The sequence below is a fragment of the Plectropomus leopardus genome, chromosome 8, assembly GCF_026936395.1.
Source record: "Plectropomus leopardus strain MGB_pleo_1.0 chromosome 8, ASM2693639v1, whole genome shotgun sequence".
NCBI lineage: Eukaryota > Metazoa > Chordata > Actinopteri > Perciformes > Serranidae > Plectropomus > Plectropomus leopardus.
Genome location: NC_142183.1, coordinates 20309177 through 20324149, shown reverse-complemented (window position 1 = coordinate 20324149; position 14973 = coordinate 20309177). Strand labels below are relative to the sequence as shown.

At 41.0% G+C, this 14973-nt stretch overlaps 2 protein-coding genes and 2 pseudogenes across 19 annotated transcripts in view; 3 read left to right on the top strand and 1 right to left on the bottom strand.

The window, feature by feature from the left end:
* The window catches only part of pcdh2a39 (protocadherin 2 alpha 39), a 219855-nt gene that overhangs the window by 91897 nt on the left and 112985 nt on the right, over positions 1 to 14973 (top strand). Inside the window, exon 1 of one of the 14 annotated variants that reach the window (XM_088081088.1) lies at positions 4942 to 7450. The exons of the other annotated variants lie outside the window; for them this stretch is intronic. Coding sequence (XP_087937214.1) covers positions 5075 to 7450 — 2376 coding nt within the window. The 5' untranslated portion in view covers positions 4942 to 5074. Of the gene's footprint in view, positions 1 to 4941; positions 7451 to 14973 lie in introns of those variants that run through there. 14 annotated transcript variants of the gene reach the window in all.
* The window catches only part of LOC121947940 (fibroblast growth factor 18), a 307943-nt gene that overhangs the window by 217665 nt on the left and 75305 nt on the right, over positions 1 to 14973 (bottom strand). The window lies entirely within an intron of this gene.
* On the top strand, positions 7502 to 11174 carry LOC121966012 (protocadherin alpha-3 pseudogene; annotated as a pseudogene).
* On the top strand, positions 11366 to 14788 carry LOC121963278 (protocadherin alpha-3 pseudogene; annotated as a pseudogene).

The window sequence follows — 14973 nt, the reverse complement described above, 5'->3', positions numbered from 1 at the left end:
ATTCATGCTGTATAGATGCTTAGTGCTGATTACTGTAGATTCAGTATTACAGGTTAAATAAAACAGCCTGCCTCTGCTGACTCTATGTAATGACTACAATTATAATAACATAGCTCCATTATGATGAGAATATGTTGGCTTTTATACTATGGTTCATCTGTAAGCTGACACAATTTATGAATGTTGTTACATTTAATGGATGCAATGGCTAGAGAGGCCAAAAAATAAAGTGTAACATGTAAAATTGTAAAGTACTGTACAGAAAATGTATTAGGAATATAGTTATTTGTGTTAAAATATACATTTTATTGTCCTGTCTTTTGGGAAATGACAGCTCACAACAACATCAAATAGAATAATCACTTCGACAACAACAGCATGCTGTTTATCCTGCCTGTTGTTTTACAGTAGAGTAACTAATTATGTGATTTTTGGGCATTGTGCCATTACTTTCCAAATGAGTGAACATTGTGTTGGTGTGCCTCTATCTCAAGGGTATGTGCATGTGTGTGTTTGGGCATGCTCCATATTGCTGTGTCCTGGTTTTCATCTTGTTTCGGCTCATGTTTCTCTGAACCCGCCCCTGTCCTACTTACTCCAGAAACCAGTGGAGGCGAGCGCAGATTTGGAAATAAATGATTAAGTGGTAGTTGGATTAAATACTTGGAGTGATTCATCTTCCAGCCTCCTCTCTCTCTTCTTATCTATCTCTCATAGATGCTGTTATGGATGATATCTTTGCGTAACTGTTCATGTGTAGCGAACAGAGGTCTAGACATCTAGTAAATGTACTCTACAGAGTATTTTTGTGTCTGTGCACAACTGGGGATTCTGATTTAAAATACAAAGTCCCACGAAAATATTCTTAAAATATTAGTGTCATATGGTAGCTTGGGAGTTAATTCTCTCATTTGGAAGATATCCTCTTATGGAAAAGCAAGAGTACATCCCCCTCTATTTTTAGAATTCTTTATCTTCCCAGAGTCATTTCCCCTTTCTCCCTAACTTTGCCTTCATATGGGTTCCTCACCTGCAATTTCACTCCCTTGTGTCCTGTTCCTGTTAAATTTTGCCAGTCTTGTTACCCCTTTATCTCCACTCATCCCCTCTGCTCAATCAGATAGTCTAAGTCATTAGTATGCTGCTGCAATTGGGTGTGGTTCAGGTCACACTGTTTCAAAAATCAAGTGCTGTATAAGTCATATCACAGCTGTTTATTGAAGAATCAAGCAAGAATGTGACCTATGAATTAGGTTTGGCACCTCAGGTCCAAGTAAGCAACTAATGATTGCTTTCGATGTCCATTAATCTTTCAGTTATTTCTGTGATTAATCAATTGTTTGGTCTATAAAATATTGGAGGATGATGGAAAATGATAATGAGTGTTTCCCAAAATCCAAGATAACAACCTCAAATGTCTTGTTTTATCTATATGCAGAAGAAAATTAATTTATCCTTACAGAGCAGTCAAGAGACCATAAAATATTAAATATTCACATTTAAGTAATCTGAGAATTTTGACTTTTTTTCTGTAGAAAAAATTACTCAAACAAAAGTTGGCAATAGTGGAAAAATTTGATAGTGGAAAAATAATTGATTTATCATTGCAACTACTCAGGACACAAAGAAAAAGCAAGAATGAACAAATCTAAACAGAAAGCATGATATAGTACTGGAAAATTGCTGCTGAGTAAAGAAAGAAACATGCACAAGGAGTAGGTTGCCCCCTTGTGCTGTAATGAGCTCTAACCCACACAAAAACAGCACGGTGACATCAGTATCTCGTCACACGGAGCAGGATGTAGTGTGCAGACTGCAGGAGTGGGGGTGGTCCCCAGAGCCCTGGCCCAGAGAGGGTACAGTGGGTTGGGCATGAATGCAAAGGTCAGGCTCTCTGTGGGGCCGTGGGGGGTGGATAAGAGAGGCAGGCACTGCTGCTAAAGTGAATCTGTCATAGTGAATATGCTGCTGCAGTGCTACATTATCAATGCATGAGCAGCCCAACTGCAACTGTGGACACGGGTGTGGTATACACAGGAGCATGGTTTACGTATGTGTGTCACAATGATTCTATCTGATTCAATCAATGAGATGAAAGGACTGTGTGAAAGTGAACAGTAGCAGATGAAAATGTTTAAGTGTATTATTTTTTATATCATCCCTTGCCTTTTAAAAAATAAACCCATATGCTTTTGCATTTGTGAGGGTGTGTGTGTTTGTGCACACATGCATCATGTCTGTGCCTGAGATGGCGTTGCTATGGAGACAAGAGTGCTGTGCAGAAGGAGAGAGGAAAGGGGGATGAGACTCGCCTTGAAGCATGTTCAACACCCTTCCCCCATCTACTCACACACATTAACAGTACAGTACACACCCTTTTAACACACACACAAGCACACACACAATTAGTGGCTATACAATGACTATAATGAAATTATTAGTATGGAGGAGATATAGAAGCCAATCTGATGACTGTATGTGGTGGTAGCCCTTTAATAATGCAGTGAACACGCCTAAAAAACTGCTGCCAACTGCTTCCGCCCATGCCACCTCCTCTCCTCACGTACTGCTTACTGCTCCCTCTGCCCCTTTGATCACACTGCTCTTGGTGCTGCCTACTGTTTCTTCCTTACCACGTGATAGTTAACTACAGACAGAGAAGCAGATTAACTGGCACACATGCATTTAACCACTAAATTCATTATACACAGCCCCCTGTGATCTGGGAGTAAATGCTGTATATTTTTCTTAACCACCATTTATTCACAATTAATTATTCAGTTATTCAATTATCATATCCTCAGGAAATGCGACTTTCATCAATGCATACAGAGTTCATACATAAAAAATGGATTGCTATCTTAATGAGGACCTGATCAATTTTTTTAACTAAAACTTCATCAGTTAAAACAGCACATGTGTACCTGCCTCTGTGTGTATGGGTTTTTAAATTATAATATAATTATAATTGATCCTCCAGCAGATGGTTCCCAGAGGAGCTGTAGGCATGAGAAGAGGAGGTGAAGTGTGTGTTTAGTATCTTTTTTTTCTCCATGACACAATCAGTGTTTCTTCCACATGGCCCTGTGGGCAAGCTGACAAACAGACACTGTCTTTGCTCTGGGGTTTCATTCAGCGTAATGCAGTACTAGGTTTACTTGTGGCTTGTTAATGTAGATACCATCACAGCTGTTTATGATTTATTGGAAGGGTGTGACTGTTAGCAGTAAATGACTTGTTCACAGCTAGCCTACAAAACAAGGTCACAGTGTCATAGTGCTACAAAGCTGGATGCAAAATGAAGGTAAATTCTCTTTACAGAGCTGAGTAAACTGTATCAGTGATCCATGTGTGTCATGATGACTTTTATGAGTAAGATAATCCAGATTGGAGTCGAGTAAGGTCTGCGCAGTATAGACAGTGACCTACAAATAAACTATGAATCACTGAATTTCATCCTGGGCTTTCTGGGTCTGATGGTCCAGGTGGTCACTGTATGTGTGTGCTTGTGTGAATGTAAATAACCTGCATCCTCAGTGTCCTTGTATGCAGCACATGATATTTCCTCTTGCCATACATTAGGAAAATTGAGCACACAGGTCATCTTTTGTGAGCTATTATTATTATTATTATTATTGCATTTTTTTTGGGAGGGGGTTAAAGGATAACTGCGGCTCAGTGTGTGATGGTTATTAATATTTTCAAATCAAATCATGTTTCCTACAGAATGGAAATAGGACAGGAGTTTCTGAACCCAGGGCTTAATCCTGGGATTACAAACGAGGGAATGTTCAAAGCTCATGACTGCTGTCTCTGTGGAAATGTGGAGAAATGCTGAAATACACCAAAATGCACCACAGCATATGGATGTGCATGCAGAAGAGCAGTAGGGTCCAATTAAATGTATTTATTACCCTCAAGGCTGACAATTTAAAAAAGAGGAAGGGAATTATGTGGATGCAGTGGCAAGAAAATGTGTTATTTATTTTTACAAGGGCTGAGCCTTCTATTGCAGTTGTTCAAATGCAGTTTCTTTGAATGAAATCATCATTTATACAAATAGCTGGTAATTTGACATAATACCAGCATAACAATAAGGCAATAACATAACAACATAAGGCACGAATGGAAGATAAAAGTCTTAACTATTTGGCAAAGATTGGCTGACAATTTACTGCAGAGAACCATGGTGCGATTCAGAAATTGCCTTCAGAGCAGATACCAAAATAAATGGGCGGATGATTTTGGGGAGGCACAATGCAGTTATTTCACCAAAAATTAAAGTAACATTTATGAAGAAATTCTCCCCGTTTAAATTAAATTGAATTAAAGCCTAAATGATGAACTAAGTTTACACTGCAGTGGGAGAGGAAAGTGAAAGGAGGTAGAATGAGTTATGGTGGGTGGGTGAGTGAGTGAGTGAGTGAGTGAGTGAGTGAGTGAGTGAGTGTGTGAGTGTGAGTGTGTGAGTGTGTGAGTGAGTGAGTGAGTGAGTGTGTGAGTGAGTGTGTGTGTGAGTGTGAGTGTGTGAGTGTGTGTGTGTGTGTGTGTGTGTGTGTGTGTGTGTGTGTGTGTGTGTGTGTGTGTGTGTGTTGTCCATTCTGTTTTTGTATATGAAGGACAGTTTTCACAGACAAACAGCAGGACTGGTTTAACAGTCTTTACATGTGCTTGTGCGTTGTCCATGGTACTGAAATATAATGTCGAGCTCTCTTAATTGAGTTAGTTTATTCAGTAGCACATACCATTATCAATATTTTATGGTGTGACGTACTGGCTGCTTCAGATGAGCCAACGTTACATTGACAGTGTGCTCTCTGCATACTGTCTATTTCACCACGTGGCGCCGCTGTTGATCCATCAGAGACAGCACTACTCAATGATAAAACTAGGCCCCTCCCGTTTCAGGCGACTGGGACATTTCTTCAGTCTTTGTTGTAGAGGGAGGACGGTGGAACAAACAGAATTTTCCACTCACATTCAGAACTCACTTCAGTTCATATCTTACATACTGGCTGAATACCTGACCCTAAGTGGGAGTTATATTCATGCTTTGCTCATATTGGACAGAAACATGTCTTCGCTTTGTCGAGGGAGCTATGTCGGGATATATCTTGTGCTCTTTTTACTCCATTGTTACTGGGAAACGGTGTTTGGGCAGCTCTCCTATTCCGTCTCAGAGGAGGTAAACCCGGGGACGCCTGTTGGAAATATCGCTAAGGACCTGAACCTTAATTCTCAGGACCTGGAATCACGTATGTTTCAGATTGTTACTGGATCAAAGAGAAAATTCTTCGAGGTAAATCTAAAGACTGGTGTTCTGTATGTCAGTGAGAGAATAGACAGAGAGGAGCTTTGTGCAGAGGAGCTTAAATGCTCGGTGAGTGTCGAAGCCGTCATAAATAACCCTTTAAAGCTTTACCGTATTGACGTAGATATTTTAGATGTTAATGACAATGCCCCAATGTTTTCGACCAAATTGCAAAATCTGTATATCGCAGAGAGTACCTTACCAGGAGTAAAATTCGCATTATCTGAAGCAAATGATGCAGATGTGGGAAGAAACGGAGTCAGTACTTACAAATTGAGCCAGAATGAGCATTTCTCTTTGGCTGTGCACAAAGCAGGTGACAGTGTATCTGCTGAGTTAGTGCTACAGAAAGCTTTAGACCGAGAGAAGCAGCCTGTGATCACCATGACACTGACCGCTGTAGATGGAGGGAGTCCTCCGAAATCAGGCACCTCACAGCTCGTTGTTAACGTTTTAGACAATAACGATAACATCCCGATTTTCAGCGAAACGTTATACAAGACAAAAATTACCGAAAACGCGCCAATGGGCACGACAGTAATCGCCGTGAATGCCACCGATGCAGATGAGGGGCTGAACAGTGAGATTGTGTATTCTCTGAGAAGCAAAGATCAAGATCATGTACTTGATATATTTGAAATCGAAAGTCAAACAGGTGTCATTAAGGTAAAAGGCAATATAGACTTTGAAGAAAAAAAGGCTTTTGAGATACGTGTAGAGGCCAGTGATAAAGGGCAACCTCCCATGTCTGCTCATTGTAAAGTGCTGGTAGAGGTGGTGGACATCAATGATAATGCTCCCGAGATCACTGTGACGTCACTTCATACCATAGTAAAAGAAGACTCTAGTGCAGGCACCGTAGTTGCTCTTGTGTCAGTCCTCGATAAGGATGGCGGAAAAAACGGTGATGTGAACATTCAAATTAAAAATGATGTTCCACTCAAACTCGAAACAAACTACAAAAATTATTATTCTCTATTAGTTGACGGACCGCTGGACAGAGAGAGTGTCTCAAACTACAACGTCACCATCGTCGCAACTGATAAAGGATCCCCGTCACTTTCGGGCACAAGTGTGCTTTCAATACACGTTTCTGACGTCAATGATAATCCACCTCTGTTTCCAGAGCCGCTAATTAATGTATATGTGAAAGAAAACAGTCCAGTGGGAGCAGTTATTAAAACAGTGACTGCCACTGATGCTGACGTTGACCAGAACAGTCAGGTTAGCTATTCTTTTTTACAAAGTAACAGTAACCCACTGTCTACAATGGTGAATATCAACTCAGAAACTGGAGATATAGTCAGCCTGCAGTCTTTTAACTATGAAGAGTTAAAAACGTTTCAGTTTAAAGTTAAGGCCACAGACTCTGGTGTCCCTCCGCTCAGCAGCAACGTGACTGTCAACGTTTTAATTCTGGATGAAAATGACAATAATCCAACCATTCTCGCGCCCTATTCTGAGCACGGCTCCGTTAACAGTGAGAGCATCCCCTATTCTGCTGAAGCGGGATACTTTGTGGCAAAGATCAGGGCTGTAGACGCAGACTCTGGATACAACGCACTGCTCTCTTATCACCTCTCTGAGCCCAAAGGAAACAACCTTTTCAGGATCGGAACCAGCACCGGAGAAATCAGGACTAAGAGGAGAATGAGTGACAATGACCTGAAGACTCATCCCTTGGTGGTGCTGGTTTCTGATAACGGAGAACCCTCCCTGTCAGCTACTGTTTCTATTGATGTGGTGGTGGTTGAAAGCACAGCTGACATCCAGACTCAGTTCAGACATGTGCCCATAAAGGAGGACAGCTTCTCGGATTTGAACCTGTATCTGCTGATCGCCATTGTGGCGGTGTCAGTGATTTTTCTGCTCAGCCTCATCACTTTAATAGCTGTCAGATGCCACAGGACAGACGGCACTTTCAGCAGGTACAGCGCCCCAATGATCACCACCCACCCTGACGGGAGCTGGTCTTACTCCAAATCTACTCAGCAGTATGACGTGTGTTTCAGCTCAGACACACTCAAGAGTGACGTAGTGGTTTTCCCCGCGCAGTTTCCGCCTGTAGATGCGGAGCTGATCAGTATAAACGGAGGAGACACTTTTACCAGAACTCAGACTTTACCCAGTAAAGAAAAGGTAAGAAAACTCTGAAAAAGCAACATTTTTCATTTTACATGCTACTTTACTCTCTAGGGCTGCACCCATTTTCCATTTTATGTATGAAATTAGATTAATTTGTGATAACTTTGCACAATTAACTTGTCAATTTGTTTATTTTAAACGTGTATCCTTGCACATGGTTAACATGCACATTTACTTTTAGGAGAGCACTGCCGTGCACTGTCCATGGTGCTGAAATGAGCGCCACAGTGTGGTGTTTGGCGTCTGGAAGGCATATTCACTCAAGTTTTCCTACAGTCCTCGATTTATTGATATGTTAATTATACCAGGTTTCACTATCAATACATTGTCTCTAGAGAATTTATTACCCAATTTCATTCCACGAAATAGAGAATGCAGTATTATCCTGCTTTGTATAAAATTATTTATTACGGATCTTATTTGCTGTATGTTGTCTTGAGAGCAAAAGTATCCATCCCTTTTTAGTGGTAAATGCAGTTATTTCAAATAACCACAGGGGGACATTGTAGACCATCACATTTTAATGTTCCTCTTGGTGGCGTCAGGCTCCTCCCAGATTCAGAGGATGATGATGTTTCTCGGGGCTTTGTTACAAAGAGACGCAGTGAAAGACAGAATTGTGTGGACATCATTGTGTCTATTGACTCTTGAAGCAGGGGAGGAAACAGGATTCTGGATATTAGCTTTTATCTTGAGTTGTTTGACGGGATTTTGGAGCCTATTATCCACATGCTCTGTTCACGTCGGATAAAAATATGTCGACACGGAGGATACGGAGCCCGTTGTGGATTTATATAGTCGTTGTTCTTTTGGATTGCTGCTGGGAATCGGTGTGGGGCCAGCTCTCTTACTCTGTATCAGAGGAGGTAAACCCGGGGACTTCAGTGGGAAATCTTGCCAAAGATCTGAACCTTAATGTCCACGAGTTGGAGGCACGTATGTTTCAGATTGTAAGCGGATCAAAAAGAAAATATTTCGATGTGAATCTAAAAACAGGCGTCCTTTATGTAAATGAAAGAATAGACCGCGAGGAGCTTTGTGCGAAGGCTAAAAAATGTACTGTCAACGTAGAGGCCGTGATCAACAACCCGCTCAGGCTTTATCGTTTGGAGGTAAATATAGTCGATATAAATGATAATGCGCCATATTTTCCCGAGAATCTGCAGTCTCTTAACATTGCTGAAAGTACTGTGCCGGGAGGGAAATTTGGATTTGTCGGGGCTTCTGATCTCGATGTTGGTAAGAATAGTGTGAGTACATACAAGCTAAATCCAAATGATTATTTTTCGTTAGATGTTCTCAAAGACGGAGAGAGTGTATCTGCCAAGCTTGTGCTTCAGAAAGCTTTAGATCGTGAGAAACAACGTACTGTCAGACTTATTGTGACAGCAGTCGACGGTGGAAATCCACCTAAATCAGGAACGTCTGAGATAATTATTAATGTTTTAGACATTAACGACAACGCTCCGGTATTCAGTAGTACTTTATACAAGGCCCGCATATCTGAGAATTTAGCAGTAGGAGCAACTGTTTTAATTCTTAATGCAACCGACGCGGATGAGGGATTAAATGCTGAAATAGAATATTCATTGAGAAGTAAGGGCCAGGATCACATTTTAGATTTATTTGAAATTGATTCGAAAACAGGTGCAATTATTGTCAGAGGTAAGATCGACTATGAAGAACACCCAGCTTTTGAGATTCATGCACAAGCCAGTGACAAAGGGCAGCCTCCGATGTCTGCTGATTGTAAAGTGCTGGTAGAGGTGGTGGACCTTAATGACAATGTCCCTGAGATCACTGTGACGTCACTACTACAAACAGTGAAGGAGGACGCAGAAGTAGGTACTGCTATAGCACTTGTTTCTGTACTCGACAAAGATAGTGGAAAAAATGGTGAAGTAAAGGCCGTAATTACAAATGATGCCCCCTTTAAATTGGAGACAAATTACAAAAATTATTATTCATTAGTAGTTGATGGTCCGCTTGATAGAGAGACGAGGGCAGAGTACAATGTAACTATTGTAGCAACTGATGAGGGGACTCCACCTCTCTCCAGCACCAACATAGTTACAGTTCATGTTTCTGATGTCAATGATAACCCGCCTCGCTTCTCTGAGCCGCTGATTAATGTTTTTATTAAAGAGAACAGTCCAGTAGGAGCAGTTATTAAAACAGTGACTGCAATCGATGCCGATATCGATCAAAATGGTCAGGTGAGCTATTCATTTTTACAGAGTAACACTAACTCATTGCCGTTATCCACAATGGTAAACATCAACTCAGAGACTGGAGATATAGTCAGCCTGCAGTCTTTTAACTATGAGGAGACTAAAACGTTTCAGTTTAAAGTTCAGGCCACAGACTCTGGTGTTCCTCCACTCAGCAGCAACGTGACTGTCAACGTTTTAATTCTAGATGAAAATGACAATAATCCAACAATTCTTGCACCCTATTCTGAGCACGGCTCCGTTAATAGTGAAAGCATCCCCTATTCTGCTGAAGCGGGATACTTTGTGGCAAAGATCAGGGCTGTAGACGCAGACTCTGGATACAACGCACTGCTCTCTTATCACCTCTCTGAGCCCAAAGGAAACAACCTCTTCAGGATCGGAACCAGCACCGGAGAAATCAGGACTAAGAGGAGAATGAGTGACAATGACCTGAAAACTCACCCCTTGGTGGTGCTGGTTTCTGATAACGGAGAACCCTCCCTGTCAGCTACTGTGTCTATTGATGTGGTGGTGGTTGAAAGCACAGCTGACATCCAGACTCAGTTCAGACATGTGCCCATAAAGGAGGACAGCTTCTCGGACTTGAACCTGTATCTGCTGATCGCCATTGTGGCGGTGTCAGTGATCTTTCTGCTCAGCCTCATCACTTTAATAGCTGTCAAATGCCACAGGACAGACGGCACTTTCAGCAGGTACAGCGCCCCAATGATCACCACCCACCCTGACGGGAGCTGGTCTTACTCCAAATCTACTCAGCAGTATGACGTGTGTTTCAGCTCAGACACACTCAAGAGTGACGTAGTGGTTTTCCCCGCACCGTTTCCACCTGTAGATGCTGAGCTGATCAGTATAAACGGTGGAGACACGTTTACCAGAACTCAGACTTTACCCAACAAAGAAAAGGTAAGATAATTATGAAAAGGACATATAACCTCCTGAGAGCTTAGGCTGGGAGCATGTCCCTATATGATTGTCTTTCTTCTATATGAATTTCTCTATGGAAACATTCCATATTGCTTGGACAAACTTGTTTGTTTGCTTTGGATTTCATTGTAAATGCGTAGTGGTACATGAGCCAGAGTAATGACAGCATTTTAAGGTCATAAGTCTCTTACACAATACAGAAAGTCTTTGTTGCTCTCTGTGGTTCTGGAATAAGGACAAGAGTGGGCTGTGTGGGGTCAGTCAAGAGTGCAACGCGTTTTTTTTTTCTTATGGATAATGGCTAGTGGCCAAATTTGGATTTCATAGAAATTCTGTGTTTACTAATGACAGAATTAAACCCAGTTTCAGAAAAGATATTTTACATGCCTATTTAATTATCCCAATTTCTCTGGGTTTTTGTCCTTTAAAAAATAAATAAATAAAATAGGGAAATAATGTACTTTGTATTCCCAGACAGCCATCTTGTCACTCTTTGTATCTTTAGTGTGTTGCTTTGCTTTAATATGCTGTGTTTATAGTTAATGTAGCCTTGTAGCTACCAATTGACAGGTGGAGGGATATATACATACATATATATATACATATATACATATATATATATATGTGTATATATATATATATATATATATATATATATATATATATAGAGAGAGAGAGAGAGAGAGAGAGAGAGAAAGAGAGAGATAAGACAAGATAAGATATGATTTTTTAAAACAATTCAGAAAGACAGAGGGAAGCAAAATGAGAGAGAGAATGATGTCGACTTGCGTTATTATATTATTATTCTTGTTCGAAATAGTTGAACCCAATTGTATTTATCGTTATGACATATCTCAATTTACATAGTTGGTTAGTAATTCCATTGTATATAAGAGGTTGCATGCTGTTATTTCACATCACCACGCGGGGACACTGTAGACCATGACATCTGAAGATTATTTAAAGAGGCACAAGACTCCTCCCAGAAAGAGAGGACGATGGTGATGTTTCTCTGGGCTTTGTTACAAAGAGACGCAGGGCGAGAGAGAAAGGGTGAAAAATATTTTCCTGCTGACTGATTAAAATGCGAGAAAGTGGAATCGTGTGCTTTGCTTTTAATATGACTGTTTAACGGCGGTGGATGGACTGGGATTTATACATTTTCGTGCTGGATGTAACTATGTATTTATCAAGCGGAAGGACCCTTTGTCGGATATATCTTGTCGCTGTGCTGCTGAATTGTTGCTGGGAAGCGGTGTCTGGTCAGCTCTCCTATTCCGTCTCAGAGGAGGTAAACTCGGGCACTTCTGTAGGAAATATCGCCAAGGATCTAAATCTAAATGTCCAGGATTTAGAGCCTCGCATGTTTCAGATCGTTGCTGGATCCAAGAGAAAATATTTCGATGTGAATCTGAAAACTGGTGTTCTTTATGTCAATGAAAGAATAGACCGCGAAGAGCTTTGTGCGAAGGCTACAAAATGTACTGTCAATGTAGAGGCCGTGATCAATGACCCACTGAAGCTTTACCGTTTAGAGATAAATATAATAGATATAAATGACAATGCACCCGTTTTCTCTGAGCAGTTGCAGTCACTTGACATTGCAGAAAGTACGCTACCGGGAGTAAAATTTGGACTAATTGAGGCAACGGATTTGGATGTCGGAAAGAACGGAGTAAATACATACAAGCTAAGTAATAATGATTATTTTTCATTAGAGATTCACAAAGGCACAGATAGCGTGTCTGCTGATTTAGTGCTGCAGAAATCTTTAGACCGAGAGCATGACTCTGTAATAAAACTCACACTAACTGCAGTAGACGGAGGAAATCCTCCCAAATCAGGAACCTCACAAATTATTATCAACGTTTTAGATATCAACGACAATCCTCCTGTTTTCAGTAAGCCTTTGTACAAAATTAAAATTTTTGAAAACGTGCCCGTGAGATCTACTGTGATCACTGTTAATGCGACAGACGCAGATGAGGGTTCAAACAGTGAAATACAATACTCTTTAAGGAAAAAAGGTCAGGATCGTGTTTTAGATTTGTTTCAAATTGATGGGAAAACAGGTGCAATTATAGTCAGAGGTAAGATCGACTATGAAGAACACCCAGCTTTTGAGATTCATGTACAGGCCAGTGACCAAGGGCAGCCTCCGATGTCTGCTCGTTGTAAAGTGCTGGTAGAGGTGGTGGACATAAATGACAACGCTCCTGAGATCACTGTGACGTCACTTTTAAACACAGTGAAGGAGGATGCAAAAGTAGGTACTGCTATAGCACTTGTTTCTGTTCTGGACAAAGATAGTGGTAAAAATGGTGTAGTAAAAGCTGTAACTGCAAATGATGTCCCCTTTAAATTGGAGACAAATTACAAAAATTATTATTCATTAGTAGTTGATGGTCCACTTGATAGAGAGACGAGGGCAGAGTACAATGTAACTATTGTAGCAACTGATGAGGGGACTCCACCTCTCTCCAGCACCAACATAGTGACAGTTCATGTTTCCGATGTCAATGACAACCCGCCTCGCTTCTCTGAGCCGCTGATTAACGTTTTTATTAAAGAGAACAGCCCGGTGGGAGCAGTTATTAAAACAGTGACTGCAACTGATGCCGACATCGATCAAAATGGTCAGGTGAGCTATTCATTTTTACAGAGTAACACTAACTCATTGCCGTTATCCACAATGGTAAACATCAACTCAGAGACTGGAGATATAGTCAGCCTGCAGTCTTTTAACTATGAGGAGACAAAAACGTTTCAGTTTAAAGTTCAGGCCACAGACTCTGGTGTCCCACCGCTCAGCAGCAACGTGACTGTCAACGTTTTAATTCTGGATGAAAATGACAATAATCCAACAATTCTCGCGCCCTATTCCGAGCACAGCTCTGTTAACAGTGAGAGCATCCCCTATTCTGCTGAAGCAGGATACTTTGTGGCAAAGATCAGGGCTGTAGATGCAGACTCTGGATACAACGCGCTGCTCTCTTATCACCTCTCTGAGCCCAAAGGAAACAACCTCTTCCGGATCGGAACCAGCACCGGAGAAATCAGGACTAAGAGGAGAATGAGTGACAATGACCTGAAAACTCATCCCCTGGTGGTGCTGGTTTCTGATAACGGAGAACCCTCCCTGTCAGCTACTGTGTCTATTGATGTGGTGGTGGTTGAAAGCACAGCTGACATCCAGACTCAGTTCAGACATGTGCCCATAAAGGAGGACACCTTCTCGGATTTGAACCTGTATCTGCTGATCGCCATTGTGGCGGTGTCAGTGATCTTTCTGCTCAGCCTCATCACTTTAATAGCTGTCAAATGCCACAGGACAGACGGCACTTTCAGCAGGTACAGCGCCCCAATGATCACCACCCACCCTGACGGGAGCTGGTCTTACAACAAATCTACTCAGCAGTATGACGTGTGTTTCAGCTCAGACACCCTCAAGAGTGACGTAGTGGTTTTCCCCGCACCGTTTCCACCTGTAGATGCGGAGCTGATCAGTATAAACGGTGGAGACACTTTTACCAGAACTCAGACTTTACCTAACAAAGAGAAGGTAAGAAAATGTTGACATTACATACTTAGGCATGATATTGTTGCTACACTTAAGATGTCGAGAATTGGGTAGAAATTTATGGACTTAAAGTCCCTTTCAAAAAGCATTGTGCCGTGCTACGAATTGGCAACAACAAAATCAGAAATAAAAAAATAAAATAAAAAAACTTCACTTTGAGTTAACAAATATTCACAATTATTAGAGTATATAGATATAAACAGACCCATAGTGAATGCGTTGGTTTTGTGATGTCAGTCATAAATTGTTAGAGTTTTTTTTAATGTATGTCGCTATCCATGGTGCTGAAGGCATGTTTCTGCTCGTGTATCTCCTATAAACCCCAGGACGATATTGGGCAATAGTATTTGCAACCCCGTCTGAGAGAAAATATTTTAAGGCAATACACTGATCTATATCCTTGGCATATTTACTTTTACAATATGGACTTTCTTAGCAGAGTTGCTATTCATTTTCTTCAGTCTTTCATGTCAGGCTACTGTCGCAAATGAGTTATTGTTTGTATTTTCAAAACTATACCTTCCTCCTGAAAAGTGGATATTTCAGTACCTCTGCTTAACAACTAACCCGTGGAATTTTGACGTACGTTTATTAGATATGTAATTTGGTTAAAAATAAAAATAAATAAATAAATAAGTTACGGAATGGGGAAAATTAAGAGAGTAAGGGCCTGCTATTATTATAATGTCTTTATGGTGATTGTAGTTCTTGTTATTGTCCACATGGGGACAGTGTAGACCATCACATATCGAAGTCGTCTTTGGTGGCACGGGGCTCCT